This window comes from Chaetodon trifascialis, chromosome 13 (genome assembly GCF_039877785.1).
Source record: "Chaetodon trifascialis isolate fChaTrf1 chromosome 13, fChaTrf1.hap1, whole genome shotgun sequence".
Taxonomy (NCBI): domain Eukaryota; kingdom Metazoa; phylum Chordata; class Actinopteri; order Chaetodontiformes; family Chaetodontidae; genus Chaetodon; species Chaetodon trifascialis.
Genome location: NC_092068.1, coordinates 17003787 through 17020824, shown reverse-complemented (window position 1 = coordinate 17020824; position 17038 = coordinate 17003787). Strand labels below are relative to the sequence as shown.

Below are 17038 nucleotides of genomic sequence, written 5' to 3'. Positions count from 1 at the left end.
ATAAAGAATAAGATTCACGGATTTGTATTCAGCACACTTTACGATACCATCAAGAAAACCAGAATGGTCATTCAGAAGTCAAGTCATGGCACACTGACCCAGCCCCAGAACATAAAAAGTGTAAAATCAAAGAAGATGCACGATGAACCTACCAACCAGGATGTAGTACAGAATGCCAGGTCTGTCTGATGGGGGCTGTATGTTTCTATCCATGTCCACAGCCCGGATTGAAGGGGTCACATTGAGTGGGTTCAGTTTACTCTGCAACAAGGGGTGGGGGAGTCAGTCAACAACAAAGCAAGACAAGCAGATACAAATCCGTTTATTTTCTGCTGATTGCAGTTGCAGTTAACTCATATAATCTTATATAAACTGCCCAGCGTGCTATATAGTCATATTTTGGCTGCTGTATAATCTTATGCCACGTGTTGTATATTACATGTAAGTCCTGATAAAAACAGGACTCTCCTCCTGGACTGTTAAACCTTTTTCTGCATTTAAAAGGGGATGAGATGAGCTGCTGTGATTGGCCATTCTTGAAGCTCGTCCTCGTTCCAACTGCTGATATCTTATTCCTCTAAATAATGTCTTTTCTCCACGCTGCGCTGTGCTGTGCTAACATTGCATTTGCTCCTCTGGCCACTAAAGCTGCAACAATGTGCGCTTACCCCACATTTTCTGCTAGTATTTACATCATTTAACCTGTCAGGAAAAGAGAGGCAAGAGTGGTTTATTTAAAAAGGCTAATAGGAGTGTTCACGAACATCCACACCAAACAGGGCAGGTGCTGAGCCAGAAGTGAGCAAATCATGAAATAAACAAACAGCTTGCACACTGCAAGGCTCCAATGTCCACTTATTTATTGCGCCAGGTGATGTTTCAAGCACAATTGCTCTTCATCAGACTCACACTGGAGCCCTGCAGTGTTCGAGCTGTTTATTTGTTTATTTCATTATTTAAAAAGGCTGCAAAGACTGATTAAAACAACAACAACAACAACAACAACAACAACAACAACAACGACAACAACAACAACAACGACAACAACAAAAAAGAGTACTTCCGATATCTAATTCAAGAGCTAATTTCTGATATTGGCCAGTGCCTTAGCAGTCAGAACGTATAACACAGTGGCCAATTATTAAGTCATTTAATTAACAAGCCAGAGCTATTAAATGTGTTTCTCTTGAACATGCTTCCAAATATGCCTGATACAGTTTCACATCAAGGATAATCTGCTTGTTGTGCTGTAGGCTACTTTTCCTGCTCACACACACTCAGACACCATCAGCACTAATTGCCCCACACTACCGCTACACTTTGGCACCAACATATGGATAAGTGGGAATATGTTTAGCACATCACATTTATAAATATCTCTTCTCATGCAAAATGCCTCCATATGGCTGATATAGTATGTGTGAGCATGCTAAGAGGCCTGTGCTAAACTTCCTTAGAGTAGACAGGCACATGGCTAACAGCTCTCTGGCAAGAAGAATCCCTCCCTGAGGGGGTATATTTATATCCCTCAGCTCTGGAGTAATCCTTACACCTCTCCCTAACCAGCCCTCTTGCTTTTACAATGTCTGGAGGTACGCTAAATCAAATCCCCCTAGCTCTGCACAATGATGATTAGCTATAATACCCTCCTCCAGCAGTCATTATCCAGGGGACTCCAGAGCCCACATTATATCCCCCCAGGGCAAAAAATAAATACCGATCGACTTAATAATGCCTGTCTAGCCATTGTGATTAATTACAATACACTCATCAATTATGAGAAGACAAATCTCCCCGTGGACAGATACGTTAGCATAATGGTTTCACTGCAGAATGGAGAAAAATCACAGATCAGAACAAAACTGACCGAAAACAGCAAAGCGAATGAACACCATTACTGAAAAACTGTTGTGAAATTAATCAAATTACTGTTTAAGGAAAGCAAAATGAGGCAAATAGAAGATTAATGCTTTGAAACAGACTTAATACACTTAAAACATTGTGGAAAACTGTAAATCTATGGAGGAGGAGATTCTAGTGGGAGTTCTGTAACCGAATGAATACAGTTAAGGTAAATGTAACATCACTGCAACATCAGAGCTCATTTTGGGGTGAAGCTTTGGGAGGATGAACGTGTTTAGAGAGGGAAAATGTGGGAAGATGGGGAGAAAGGCCAACATTTTCTCACACTAATGAAAAAGCTTTGGTTTGTAGCCGGTGCTCCCAGGTCCTGCATACTTAGCAGTCTGCAAACCTTTTATCATAAATTATACATTACATGGGAAAACTCTAAATGGAAAGTCTGGACAAACAACTGTGACTCACTATGGGTGCTCCTACTCGACCACAGCTACAGACACATGCTCAAGCAGTACATGAACGTACATATGAACTGCATAGGCCAAAATCTATAACTGTTGATTTTCTTCACCAATCTATATAGCTCCCACTGTGTCTACTGCAGATTTCTGTTTTATCTAATCTCACTGTCTCAGTACAATCTAATTCAATTCATCTCAACTCCTATGATTCGAAACATGTCAACTGAGTCCATTTAACCCACACTCCATCCTATAATTTCATCACGCTGGAGTTGGTGGCACTAATTAATCTATACTGTAAATTTGTTTGCTAACCTACAATTAACAGCAACAACAACAAGCAAACTCTGCATCCATGTGAGTGTGAATAATTCTACATGCAGGTCTACAATATGGAAGACATTTACACCTCTTTAAGGAAAGAGATGACACAAACTCCACACAGAAAGGAGCTCGGCTGTGATTCAAACCTTCCTGCTCTGAGGACGCCGCAACACCAACCCCAATCCAGCCCAGTCCAGTAAATCCAATCAAATCCAATCCAGACTGCTCCAATCCAATTCAGTTCAAAAGAGTTCAATCCCGGTCTAGACTGTTGATGAGGACTGTGTTATACAGCTGAGACCCCCAGACCAACAGAGTAAGCAGACCCTGAGTTGAGATTGTGGATTCTGGCTGGTGGGTGATATACTGCAAGTTTGGCGGCACTTGATTTCGGCTCATCCATTTGCAACATGGCAGCCAGGTCATAAACTTTCTGATAAACAGTACACTGCAATATGTTTCTGCAAACATTTTAGGTGAGCAATGGGCAGAATCTTGAGTCATATTTTATCAGCACTGCCTAGTTTGACACTTTGATCTGATTTTCGCTGGATGGACTCATTTGCGTAAAGTAGATTGCTACTGCTCCGTCAACTCGCCGTATCCATCACGTAACGCACGGGCGGATCTCCTGCACTTGAAAATGAACAGGATCCGTTGACAAAAGCCCTAGAACAGTACTAAATGGACCTTGAGGTGAGATTGTTTTATTAATTACTCCAGTCTGGTTTAATCCAATTCAATAATTCAGCACAGTTCCCTTGAGTTCAGTTCATTCTAATGATCTTTTCATGCATAGGAACACAGAGTAGATCATGATTTCTTAGATAAACTGTTTATAGATATACATTTAGTTTCCACTGGAGCACCAGTTCTTCTGTGCACCTCAGACTCCTTATCTACGCTGCCATACTGTCTCCCTCTTTATTTTTCTTGCTTTTATGGACTCTAGTGGTATTTAGCTGTCATCCCAGGTCAACTCAGCCTTCAGCTCTAATTGCTGGTCCAACAGACCAGAAAATGCCCCTGGAATTACCATGCTGAGACAAATCAGCAAAGCATAGTCTGCCAGCAGGCAGGGAGGCAAAAACAAGTGTAAGCGCACAATTAGGCCATTTAACAGGTGTGGCAGAGTTGAACATTTAACACATGCATTGCAACTTCATGTGGCGCAATGTACATACACACAGGACAACAGATAAGAACACAGGCTGCGGGCATGAAAATACAAATATGCACATACTATTAACAGGAGGAATTCTGTTAAAATGACCTTGTGGCACAGCAGCGTGTTCACACTTGCCTGTCTGCCTGGTACTTACCGGTTCAGTGAATTCAGGGATAGCAACACGGTAGGTGAGAGGGTTGCAATCGCGGGTGTTGTTCACCAAAACACAAGGCAGGAACATGGGGCCCAAGTCGTCTCCATCCAGAACATCCACAGTCAGAGTGGTGGTAGCCGTTCGTCTGTTGGGGGGGTAAGGAGCACGGTCCTGCAAGATGAAAAAATGTTTTCAATTTCAACCTTCAGACTCCCAGACAATTTACTGCTTTGTGCACTGGGGCAATGTGCTGCTTGAGCTAAAATCAATACAACATGTTAAAACCATGACAGATCTCTGCAGCTGTTCTTCGGCATATATTACAATGGTGGCCGATACAGAAGCTCACAGTCATGCATTAATTCTGTTTTTATTCTTCAGCTGTTTGACCAAAGGGAAGCAACGACTTGTGCTTTAAGCAGAACATTGTTAAAAAAAATATTTTCTGCAGTAAATAAAGTGACCTATTTTTTAAATACACTGCATCAATACCAGGTCAGCAAAGGAACATTTGAAAGCACTTCTACAGCAACAAAGCCATAATCACTGAAAGAAAATGTTTTCTCTTTTAATGAAATGAACAAAACTTCTTTTTCTTGTTTGAAAAGTACACCATTTAAAGATAGGCCGTATAATTCCATTCTGTGATTTTCTGTATGTTTTGCAACATAATAAAACCATATCCCTGAGAGATTAGAAAACATTACTCGATGCTTGTCCGTGTACTGGAAAGGAAAAGATGTTTAAAAAGCAAACAATAAATCTAACATCCGACCGTTTCATACCAGATAGACATCTACTTTCCACTGAAGCTTTCCTTCTTAACAAAATTATTCTTGGCAATAAAACATATCTTTACAGCTGTTATCGTTCAATATTCCCCTCGTGGTACTGTTGCTTCCCAGAGTGGTACCCAGAGCAGCACAGCACTTCAAAGATTTGCGATGTCAGTGTAATTGAACTCTTGACACAGGCGGCGCAGAGTTCTAGTAAATACCATGTCTCCTTTCTTTCTCTACTCTGACGTCCTCTTGCAAGAGAAAATGAAATCTCCCTGGAGGACCTCTTGCCAGGCAAAATGGTTGAGTCTTTTGCTCCCTCATGCAGGAAAATAAGAGAATAGGCGATGGGTTGACTGCTAAATGATTATCTGTCCTGCACTACTTCACCTCTTCCATTTTATTGTCTAGACTGCAATATCTGACCACTGCTTGTTAGGGTGAGTGATTATGTAATCAGTGATCGGGAAGTGCTTATAATGATATAATCATCTGAGGGTCTTTATAGTGAGACTTTCAAACAATAAGGCTTTGATTCATCCAGCACTGTCCATGTAGGAATGGGGAACTCTTAGATCCCAGCCTGTGTTTTTGTAGTCAAATTCTTGGCCAGTGGCTTTGCAGCGGACCTGAGTCAACACACATTTGATGCTGCTTAATAGCAGTATCAGTACGGACCAGAATTCATACAGGCATTGTTAGGATTACTTGCTTTACAATATTTTCTCAGTCTCACTCTCATGTTGCCCCATGAGAGCGTGAAGAAAAAGGCCCTCCCTCAAGTAAAATCCATAATTAAAACAACTCTGATATGCAAAGCTGCTCTGATAGACTATAAGCAGTTATCTCAGAACGTCTCAAAGATAGTTTCAATCACTTTCAATGAAAAAAAATTGAATGTATGTAGTATTGAAATGCAGGAGGGTTCAATCCTCTCAGCCTGATATTTCTGACTGTGAGCAATTAGTGTTGGTTAAATGTGAGTTGATTGTGTGATGTCCTTACACTGACTTTCAATTGAGAAATCTGTAATTACTTGATCAAATGTTCAAAACATGTGCCCTTAAAATAACTGAAATGTCTGAAATATGGCAGAAACACTGTTCTTCTCTTTGAGTGCTCACATTCTGTGCTCCAAATGAAAGCAGCTGCTGCCACCGAATAAAAAGCACATCTCGAAATTTAGTGGTAATAAGAGTTCATGGTCAGGGGTGAAGTGGACAACTTTAATCAAAATTTACAAATCAGGTCCTATTCATACTCTTTTAATATTGAGCACTTACTATTCTTACAATCAAATGTGATTGTGCTTGTGCAGATTAGCTCACTTACATTGGCTTGGACCAAAACCAGGTAGCGAGTTCTTTCCTCATAGTTGAGCCTCTCTGCCAGAATGATGTGTCCTGAAAGGGTGTTTGCAACACTCACTGTTCCGTTCGATGCCTGAAAGAGGGATAGAGTCGATGTGGTGAGACAGAAAGAAAGGAGGATGTGAGCAATAAGTCATGACTGTTGAAGAAATTTACAATGGTGTAGAGGGTGTTTATCATGGCGTGACTTGTCCATATACCGGGTCATTGGGGTTGTAAAGAATGCTGTATTCTATATGTCCATTGGGCCCATCGTCAATGTCCGTAGCGCCGTTATTTCCTGAGAAGCCAGTGAAAATGGTCGTTCCAACTGGTGTGAGCTAGAGAAAATCATGAGAGTGGGGGAAAGGAAAAGTCAACTGCTCAAACAGCCCCCTGTGAGTATAACATCTACTTACAGTCGAGAGCTCATGCGTATAGCTATTACTGTTGCTGCTCCACCCCATTAGTAGACAAATAGAAAAAAAAAAAATCAAAAAGGGGAAGTTTTGCAGTCAGCAGCAGTCTGAGGGCTTACGCACACTGCTGACAGAATAACAAAAAGTAAGTATGAGAACCACTGCTGTTCCCCAGAGGCTTCAGCAAAGTCCACAGGACCAGGCAGTGGGCAGGAGAGCTTGTTCAGGGGAGACGTTGACAGCAATGCAGAATGACTCACTGTACTGTTGGGGCAGCTGCATATGGCTATGATAACACAATGTGACAGAAACTTTGAACACGCAATGTACACGAGGTGCGAACAACAGAGACTAAAGTTGTGCTTGTCTTGAACTCTGCAGGGAATTATCTCCTAAACTCAAAACACATGACTGCAAAGAAGACTTGATGAATCGGTGCTGGTTTGTTTTAGAAGAAAGAGGTTGTCCTGTCTGGTGCTCAGTAGATAGTACATAACTGAATACAGAGCAGGCTGCAACAAAAATCCCAAATGCTCTCCTGACTTGCCAGTTTGCATGAACACACATGTGTCAAAGGTTCATATCTGAGGAAAAAGAACTCTTGGTTGTATCTTTCAGTGGTGCTTGGTGCACTGAAAATGTTTTCTCTTGTCAATGTGGGGAAAAAAAGATTGTACAGCCATAGAATTGCTCTAAAAGACAAAGCTGATACATAACAACAATGTGTAGCCAACTAGAAACTAACTACTACCTACTTAAAAGTTGCATGCAGACAGTTCCTCAATAACACTGAGTCAAAGACCACTTTGCCTCTGCAGGACCACAGTTTGCAACAGTGGACTCCAAAGCAAATTTCAGACTTTGTCGGCCTCACTGGTGGTATCAAAAAGGATTCTACACATCACTACAGCCATCGTTTTAAAAAAAAAGAAAACTAAAACTTTCTCACAGTGTCTTTATTTACAGATTCTGCAGAAACCGACAGAGAATTGCTCCCTCACCTCGTTTACTGCAACATAGTAGCGAGGCTGCTGAAAGCGAGGGGTGTTGTCATTCCTGTCCCTCACAACAATCCGTACCTCGTGCAAAATGACAGTACCAACCAGCTCATTGGTGCACTGGACCTGCACCACGATGGTGGTGATGTAGTTTGGGGGCTGAGAGAGAGAGAAAAGACAGACTTGTTATTTTAGTATTCACAATGAAGGTTGTTGTGTATGTTCTTTTTTCCAACATACAGTCCTCCAGTCGACTGCTGCCATACGCTGTTCAGAAGGGTTTTTTTTAATCTTGTATTTTGTAATAATAAGAATATATGTGTACTTCGTCAGAGATGATAAAATCAAAGCTCCACTGACCTTTGCTGGTTTCAAACAGCAAACAAACACTACACACAAATTTAGGCAAGAGAGATTTAGGCTAAAAAATGTCTGTTTACCGGCATCCACCCGATGTTTCTTGGTGGAAAGTATCCTGAATTCTGAGTCTATAATCTAAAAAAAAGAAAAGACTCAAACTAAACTGCAGTCCAGTCCTCTTGTTAATTGTTTCCTGCATAATATTGTAGTAAAAAATCATGACTGGGGTTATTCAAAGTTGCACTGTGTGTCCTGATTTTATGTGTGATCATACGGAGAGCTGCTGCGAGCCCTGTGCCGTGGTCTGTGCAAATGTATATCGGACAGCAGCTTGTGTTGCTGCCGCCGCGCTTTCTCACACATCATCTGAATTTAGAAACAAGGATGATATTGCCCTGTGGTATAATGCAGCCTGGCTAGCTTCTCCTCCCCCCTCTCGCCTCCTCACTTCTAAAAGGTTTGACTCCCATTTGCTCCTCCACTGTTGTCATTTCTCCTGTTAATTGGCCATATTTCTGAGACATTCCCATTAGTAGCTTCATATCAGCTCCCTCCCCTTAGTTCATACAATTTAACCACACACTTCCATAAGGCTTTCCCACAGCAGTCACAACACTTTATGCGCACTGATTTTTATTCTCTGCAGGTTTACTGGATACCCTGGAGAACTCAACAGAACACATAACATACAGACAGAGCGGGTGCATTTATTAATTTACTTTATATTTAGCACTAGGGGCGAACTATAACGCTACACTACATTTAGTATCGAAGCTCTTCAAGAACTGAACAAGAACAAGAACTGCAAAATCAAGGTGCAAAACACAATGACTGAGAGACAGAAGGAACAGTGATGGGTTTACATGCGCATCCTGGTTGAGATCAGGTTTTTCAAGTATCTTGGTTTTGTGTTGTGCACCGTATCCAATGATTCAGAAGCCCGCATGAGCTCTTATCTTGGTTTTGAGAAATCTGGACATACCAGCTGTAGTACTCTGATAGGAACCAGGATTCAGTGGCATGTAAACACCTTATTCAGGCTACTCATCATTCTCTTACAAGCTTACAGGTACATCATGAACTCAAGTTCAACACAACATATATGATGGTAAATTATGGTATCCAGGAAGCTGCAATACGGCACAATTAAAAAACATAAATAAATAAAAATCTTTTGCTACCTTTTGCTCAAAGAGCCAACATGACTTCACCACAACTGAACAAAAAGTTCATTAAGTTCATTCATTAAATGTTCCGAGACTAAAAGAAAACATGAAACTCTTTGAAAATTTTGTCAGTGTTCCTGTAAAAGAAAAAAACAAACAAACAAACATAACCACAAAATCTTTAATGGCCAATTAAAACAGTTGAATATGCTTTATTCCTCCTGCATCATTTGGATGGCCTTCCACTGGCCTCAAATGACAACAAATAATGATGAGTAATTAGCAGATTTAAATAGCTCAGGTAAGAATAACTGACCCTGCAATGATTCACATATGAACATATACTGAGTGCATATTGATCCTGACCATGAGCTGGGGAATACTGGTCTCTAATCTGCAAAATGGGCTCACCAGAGAGAAGCAGCATATTCATATGTAATGGAAAATATATTTAATTTAGAAACAGCAGGAAACGAATCTTTCTCACGATAGATCACCATCCTTCGAGTTGTACTCACATCTCTGTCCAGAACGCGTCCGGTGCTGTTAAGGTAGAGCCTCTGCCGTGCTGGCTCCAGTATCACCCAGTAGTCATAGTTGTCCAGCAATGTCAACGAGATGGTTCTGCCTGGGTCTTGGGCACGGCCATTTATCTGCATGTTTTCCACCAAAACTGTACCTATGAAAGCAAAGCAGTCTCCATTTAACACCTGTCCCCCTTGTAGAAGGACATTCACCAAAACTGGTTTATTTATGCTATTTTAAAAATGAAGCATAATACTTATTTGGATGTAGGTTTTATAACATCTATAACAGTTGTTGTCTAATTTCCTTTTCTGTGGAATATGCTTTTTTTAATCTTGTGTACCTTTTTTTGGTCAAATTTTCAGGAGAAAAACAACATTTCTAAAATGTACTCCTGCACTGACCACTCAACAGCAGCCTTATTGAGCAGCTGCTTCAGATCTCCACATTTCATGTGGTGAAATCTATAAAATTGATAATTATCATCCCAGAGGGCACCAACACTTTGGGGTTTATATTCCACAGCTTTTAATCAGTGACTGATTAAACTTTGCCACAGCGGCCTTCGGGGACAACCCTCCCAAAGCCTGTTAAATCTGATTACATGACTCCTAAGTGGCCAAATTAGTGGATTTATGGAGAAGCTGGTTGATTACAAAAAAGGGGAAAAAAAATCCAGTCAGGTATTTTAATTGAGATCAGTGGTGCAAAAAGGAATTAAAAGTCATACTTTGAACTACAAGAACTACGTCATGCTGTAAATGTCACCGACGCCTACTGCTTCAAAAATTCATGAGACAGTTGCATGCATACTACCAATATCTAAAAACATATATGTAAAGAAGCAAACTATTGCCACATTAAACTGTTAATTGATATATTGCAGCCACTCCAATGGATGATGAATATAGCAAATGGTTGCAGTTAATCAGATAAGAATTTCTTTTTGAATCCACTCAGTCAAAACCAGTTTAGTATCATTTCTAACTACCTCCTACATACATCTTGTGAGGGTTTATAGATTTACTGATGTGTAGCTGAAAAATGTTAGATAGTCAGAGAAACCAACTACAGCAGGAAACAACCACAAATCCAACCTAAATGTGCATGAATTGGGGAAATGCTGATGGGACAGTCAAAAGTATACTTGTTCGTACTTTTACAAGATGTGCCACAGTTAGCAGTGCTGGTAAAACCACTTCAATTTATGACTGGATATATAATTGGTAGATTGTGTTTGTAATAAAATGACGGTCAATGCTTTCCGATTGAAGCATGTGAGGTTTACTGTTCAAGCACACACCAGCAAAGTACACACAGCTGCTGAGCGTAAAAACACGTGGATTATGCTGCTAAATATTCAGTTGTTTTTGGTTTTGAACCCTGACTTTCATCTCTGTATCACTTTAATTCATCCTCTTTGCATTCAGCGCATTTCACATGAACTTAACGATGCGCTTGAAGTGAGCTGGAGATTCTTCAAGGTACAAAGTGTTTTAACAACAGAGGGAAAAACCTGAATTTCCCCAAGAGGGTAAATAAAACAGTTCTTCTTTGTCCTTTCTAAAAAGTGAGTTTAGTTTCAGGATAATAAACTTAACCATACATAGATGTTGAAATACTGCAGAGACTAAAAGCACTTGACATGCCTTGCCAGTCTACCAGCTGTAAAACCAAAGAGGGTGTTGGTATTTTAATGGGCTTTTTACTGCCCATAACATCTTGTATTTTATCATTTTATTAAATAGGTTTACCCATTTTGCAGAGCCACTCAGACTCTCAGATACTCAAGAAGGTGCACAGATGGAGGTGTGATGGAAGCTTTTGCCTTATAATTATAAAACCCACCGCTGCATTTTTTGCCACTATTAATGACTGCGCTCCCTGTTTGCAGTCAGGGTTTGATGCATTTGTGTGTTGTAATCAGATGGACCTATAATTATCTGTCTCACTTGGGCTAAACTCTATCTGAAAAATGGATCTTCTAGGAATTTAATTTAAAAGTCAAAAGACCCCCCTGTTGCTGCTTCATTAATCTAAAACACAGCTTTTCATAAATATATCTGCCTCGGTAACTTGAGTGGTGAGCTACATCTTTTGGAAACTCTTGGGTTGTAAATTACACCGCTGATAATATTACAAGGGAGGGCCAGGAGAACCTCCTTTCTTTCTCAAGTTAATTGAACTTCAGCATTTCTGCTGTGGCAGCCAATACTCCCACTGTTCTGGGCACTTCCTCTCTCAATCTCAGCCACACAGCAAAGTTGTTGTCCTTATCAGGCAAGAGGATGCCAGAGTCTGTCAGACCCATACAAACAAGTGCTACCAGGAGCTCCAACATGCTTTATGTGTACTTTATTTCCAAATAAATAAAATCTCTCTCTCTCTAGTAGCCTGTGACTTAGTTTGGGTCATCCCTGGTCAGAGGCGCCTCTGATCTGGGCTTCACAGGGACAAACCCCACAGAGACAACACAGAGGGCTTACTTTTATCCCAAATATCAATAATGTTGGCGTCCATAGAGGATGGCACCAGATAAGTGTGGTGGCCTGTTTCTGATAGGACTCCAGGTTTAGTATGAAAAAAAGGAAAGTTGCATTCAAGCTTATTGCTATTAGCATGGAAGCCTTTTTGAAATACAGTATGCTTTGAGCTTAATCCATTATCTTATTTCATAACAGGGTCAGGGTGCCACAGGGAAGCAAATCAAAAGAAATAACTGCATACAGGAGAGCAAAAACAACCAGTTCACTCACAACTAAAAACATATGTAAAAACAACAAGACAATTGCTGTTGCAAACAGCCTTAATCGTTCTATGAAACATTTTTTTTTAATTCAAATTGTTCTGCATCATTTGATTTCTATGAAACCAAATGAGAAAAGAGAGTAAAGAATAAGCTCACAGGTAGAAATAGTGGCAAGTTTTTAAAGGATGGGGCTAATATTGGAATTGCTGCAATTATACGCAATTATGACATACACGTTGCTCTCTTCTGAAAGCTGAAGGATATAGGTTAACAGCAATTTTCATGAAGTATGAAAGCTCTCCGTAGCAGGTGTTTAATGGTTGCTCTCTTCACTCACAGTTACCTTTTTTTTTTTCCTTTCAATGCATCGTTTGATCCTCTGTTTAAGAACTGTGCACTTGTTCCCAGTGACTGTAGCACTTTTGTACTGATCTCAAGGATAATTTTTGTCTGTAAAAGTTCTGGACTCTTTTTCTGTATGAGAACTCTACATCTGAAAAGTGTCAGCCCAGTTTTTAAAATGTGTCACCATGCTGAAATAAATGAATGACCTTCTTTACAACCAATGAGAGAAAATGCTTTTCTACAGTTTTTCTACATCTTTGTGCAACATTCTGGGTGGTTATTACTGATGTAGCACTTTATTATTGAAGTCTTAACTCTGGCAAAGCATTTTGAGTTGGACTGTTTAGGTCATTTCAGAAAATCTTTGCAAGGACCCTCCACATTTGTAATCATAATATCGATTTCCACCTTTAGGTGGATGACACAGATTAAGTTGGGCAATGACCAAGTGCAAATGCGCTGTGGCCACAGCTGTCTCTAGGACCCCCATTACCGCTGCTGTTCAATGCCAAAAAATCTTGAGATCCACATAACTGGCCAAGATAACCAAAGCCCCTAATTTCTAACCCTTGAGTCTGTTACTCAGGACAGCAGAAATCCTGCTGAACCTCAGTATGCCTAATCTCACTTCTGTTAACTAAGTTTTAGCATTCCTTCAAACCTACAGATTGCTATTTGTGTCTCTGCAATGTCCCGTCTGGAATTTTGTAATTTCCATTTCTCTGGAAATGGCAAAAAGGTTCTTTCTGGAACAGAAATGAGAGCATATTGCCCACATCCTGGCATCAGTTCACTGGTTACTTACTAATTTTAGAAGTGATTTTAAGATGTTACTCGCTACTTTTAAATCATAGGGGGGACTTGACAGGTGCCAGCTTGCTGAGATCCTGTGAAATTCCTGATTTGGATGTTGAATAGTCAAAAGACCAAACAAGATCAGCCTTTGTAATTCAGGTGTCTAGACTCTGGAATGAGATCATGGCCGGGTTTCCTGATAATTAACAATCTGTAGAGTTCAAGACCATTTCTACTAACAACCTTAAATGTATACAGGCTCAAATGAGACTAATGCATATGTAGGATGGTTGGGAGCCATGTAATGTTAGTGTTCACATACTGGAATATAAAAAGAGACTAGAGGGCCTCAGAAAACCCTCATAGGAGTGTTTAACTTTTGCTAAATGTTTATATTCAGCGAAAACAATATATTTTCTGAGCTGTTGCGTGTACTCTCCACCTGTCATGTGTGGTTGCTTTGCCCATGTACTGACTCAGGCACTGACTCTCATAAATACATACATGCGCCAGCTGTCAAGGGACCCACTGTGCAGCACACATTGCTGAAAGTGTAGTACAGCCACCGTCGAATTAGGAGGGATATAACATCACTGCCATCTTAGCACTCGAAATGCTTAATAAGATGCAATTACTTTTGATATAATTTGACATGAAAAACATCTGTGTGTTTGTTCATTACTGATAAAGTAAGAGAGAGTCAAAGAGATGAAGGAAAAAAGCTGCAGCTGTTTCATTTAAGAAACAGGGATCCCAAGAATAGTCCTAAGAAACAGCAATTTCTTCCTCTGGAGAAAAAAAGCATTTATCACTTCCTTTTCCGGTGTTAGTCACACATATATACTTGAGCATAATTTTGTCAATGCAGGACATAAATTTCAGCCTGGGTGAAACCATTAACCATTAACAACACCTACTCTCAAGTATTCTTTCTTTAACGCATGTAGGTGGCATTACAAGTCACATACAAAAAACTAATTTTCAGACTGACTCAATGGCCAAGATGCTGCAGTGGCTTATCAAATACTCCTGATACTTTCTGAAGTGGATGTATGTCTATGGTTTACTAGCGATCGCTGTGACAAAAGATAAAATAGTTGGCTGGAGTTGCACATCAAAAAGCTGTGCAGCGTTTCGGCATGAGATAAGCCTTCATACTCATGGATCTGTTACTCAAACTGACCTTCCTGCATTGTACTTGTCTTAACATGTAAACATGTACAGAGAAGAAACACTGTGTTATATCAAGCAAAGAAGTTTGGTGTATTCAACCACACACACTGAGTGTTCAATCTTGATTTTAAGATATTGTTATGAGATCAGGGGCACTCTACGTTCCAAGGGTATGAAGCAGTGTTGGCAGCTTCTGTACTATAATCAAAACTTCAATTCATTCTGGTGGTAACAGATGGCCTGAGACTAGAGTAGAACTCAGTGTTTTTACCTGAATGACAGAGATGCAGCCACACTACTGCAGGGCATTATAAGTTTGGAGAACTTGACAATCAGCTCCAGCGTTTATCGACAGCAAGTGCAGGAAGGGCGAGGTTAGTCTCGCATAGCCAGACCTATTTCCACGGTGCTAGAGAAGGGTCTGGTTGCAGCCACTATCACTCTGGTAGAGGGAGGAAAAAGACTTGTTTGGATATCTTTAAAACAATCACAACCATCTTAGGCGGTGCAAAGCACAGGATGCGGCGACAATGGTCTTGCAAAATAGTGTCGGGGGAGAACTTGTATAGTTGGCAAATTTGCACCAGGGCAGGTGAGTCCTAAGACCCTGCAAAAGAAAGCAACTTGCTTGTTTATGCTCATACTGTTTGCAACCAGGTTAGGGCTAGGGTATCTTGGCATTTTAAGTAGTCACAAGGATTTTGAAAATGGTAACACACATATAGCAGAAGGGCCTGTCACTGGCTGCTTGAAATAGGCTGCTAATAGCAGGCTTATACCCACAGTCAACATCCAGTTGAGTAAGACTAGGCCAGGGTGACCCCCCCCCCAAAAAAACCCCAAGAGAAAAAATGTTTTCTAACTGGAACAATTTGCACAAGGTGGAAACTTCTGATGTCACACAAGGTGAAGAAACAACTATCAAAGCAATCAAGCCCCGATGACAGAAACTTGTCGATTCAAAATTACTAATAAACACACACACTAAACATACAGACACAAAGGCACCGATTTCTTTGACTATATCTAGCAGCAGGTGCTTTATCACCTGCCTGCAAACTCCCATAATGTGGCACAATCTTCAGTAAGATTTGTGTGCAGTTTCCAAAGCAGCATCTCATGCCTCTGCAGGATTCAGGCTGGTTTGGAAATTCTGAGCGTATTCAGAAGGATGGAAGAAGGAACCTTTTGGGCTAGTTGCCAACTGCAGGTATTGCTACCTGTTCACACTTCTCTGTGTTGATAAATTGTACTTGTTGTTTAAGCAGGTAGGTTTCAGGTGAAACAAGTATTTTCAGTCTCCAAAAGTTTGGGGCACCACCTGCCACAAATGAAGATGACATAATATAAACAAGCCTGGAAGATCCATTTCATATGTTCCACTTTATGTATGCACTGTAGGTACAGGTTTCTTATAATTTGTCTGTCTAGATATAAGATAGAATAAAGACAGATAAAAGATTAAAATATTTCACACATTTGCAAATAAATTAGACATAGAACTTTTACTGTGGTAACAGATGTCGCACTGTAATCAAATCAAACTAATGTGCAAACAAATGTACCACATTAGTCTTCAATTAAGAGTCTCACTCACAAGGTCAAGATAATTCCTGTTCTCTAGGTGTAATAATGTTATTCCTTTTCAAACAAGCTAACTGAAATACATAACAACGTGATGAGGTTTTGTTTTGTGGGTCAGACTAAATATCATTGTAGGGCGGTGAAATGTTATTACATAGGAATCAAGTCATGTATTAGGCCTTCCAGGAAAGAAACATGGCTGCTTTGGCGCAGAAGGGAAATGCAGCGAAAGAAAAGATGGGCAACACAGACTTAATGGATGAAGCTGAAAAAGTACATTAAACCATCAGCACTGTCTCCTTAAAGACGACACTAAAATAGAGAGCAAGGCTGTTGTTGCTTTACCTGCTGAGGAACAATAAAAGACACCCATAAACACATCCTTGACAACATAAGGACCATCATGGTAACATTGGTGTGCTATAGAATCACTGTAGGTACTGCATTGTATGGAGCATGGTATTTGATTCATGCACACAGTGTTAACAGTAGTAAAAGCATTTTCTCATTAGAAGAACTGACAGAGCTAAGCCTTAAACTAGCACTTGATGTTGGAAACTCTGCTGGGTGAACAATGTGCAACCGCCCATGTAGGTAATCTCCGCTGCCAAAAAAGAGATGCTACAATACAAAGTAACTTTCTCAAAGTGTTTTCTCTGGTACCATTCCTAGAAACTCAAGCCACATGTCATATTTTATGACTTTTGGTAAGGGTGTGATGCATTAGTGCATGCATGGTCACTGACTTTCCATACAGTATAGTGTAGACATCAGTGGACTGTACATCATAGGTTTACCATGTGGAATTATCCAGGGCTACTTATAATGA

The 17038-nt window shown here is 40.3% G+C and overlaps 1 protein-coding gene across 2 annotated transcripts in view; it reads right to left on the bottom strand.

The window, feature by feature from the left end:
• The window catches only part of LOC139340921 (protocadherin-15-like), a 189849-nt gene that overhangs the window by 92153 nt on the left and 80658 nt on the right, over positions 1-17038 (bottom strand). For both annotated transcript variants that reach the window (XR_011602971.1, XM_070977057.1), the window contains exons 6-11: positions 9557-9717; positions 7516-7671; positions 6317-6436; positions 6079-6189; positions 3968-4138; positions 153-261 (exon numbers count right to left, since the gene is read on the bottom strand). Coding sequence is in view for 1 of the 2 variants with exons in the window: in XM_070977057.1 (XP_070833158.1) it covers positions 153-261; positions 3968-4138; positions 6079-6189; positions 6317-6436; positions 7516-7671; positions 9557-9717 (828 nt within the window). In the remaining variant the exon portion in view is untranslated. The remainder of the gene's footprint in view (positions 1-152; positions 262-3967; positions 4139-6078; positions 6190-6316; positions 6437-7515; positions 7672-9556; positions 9718-17038) is intronic.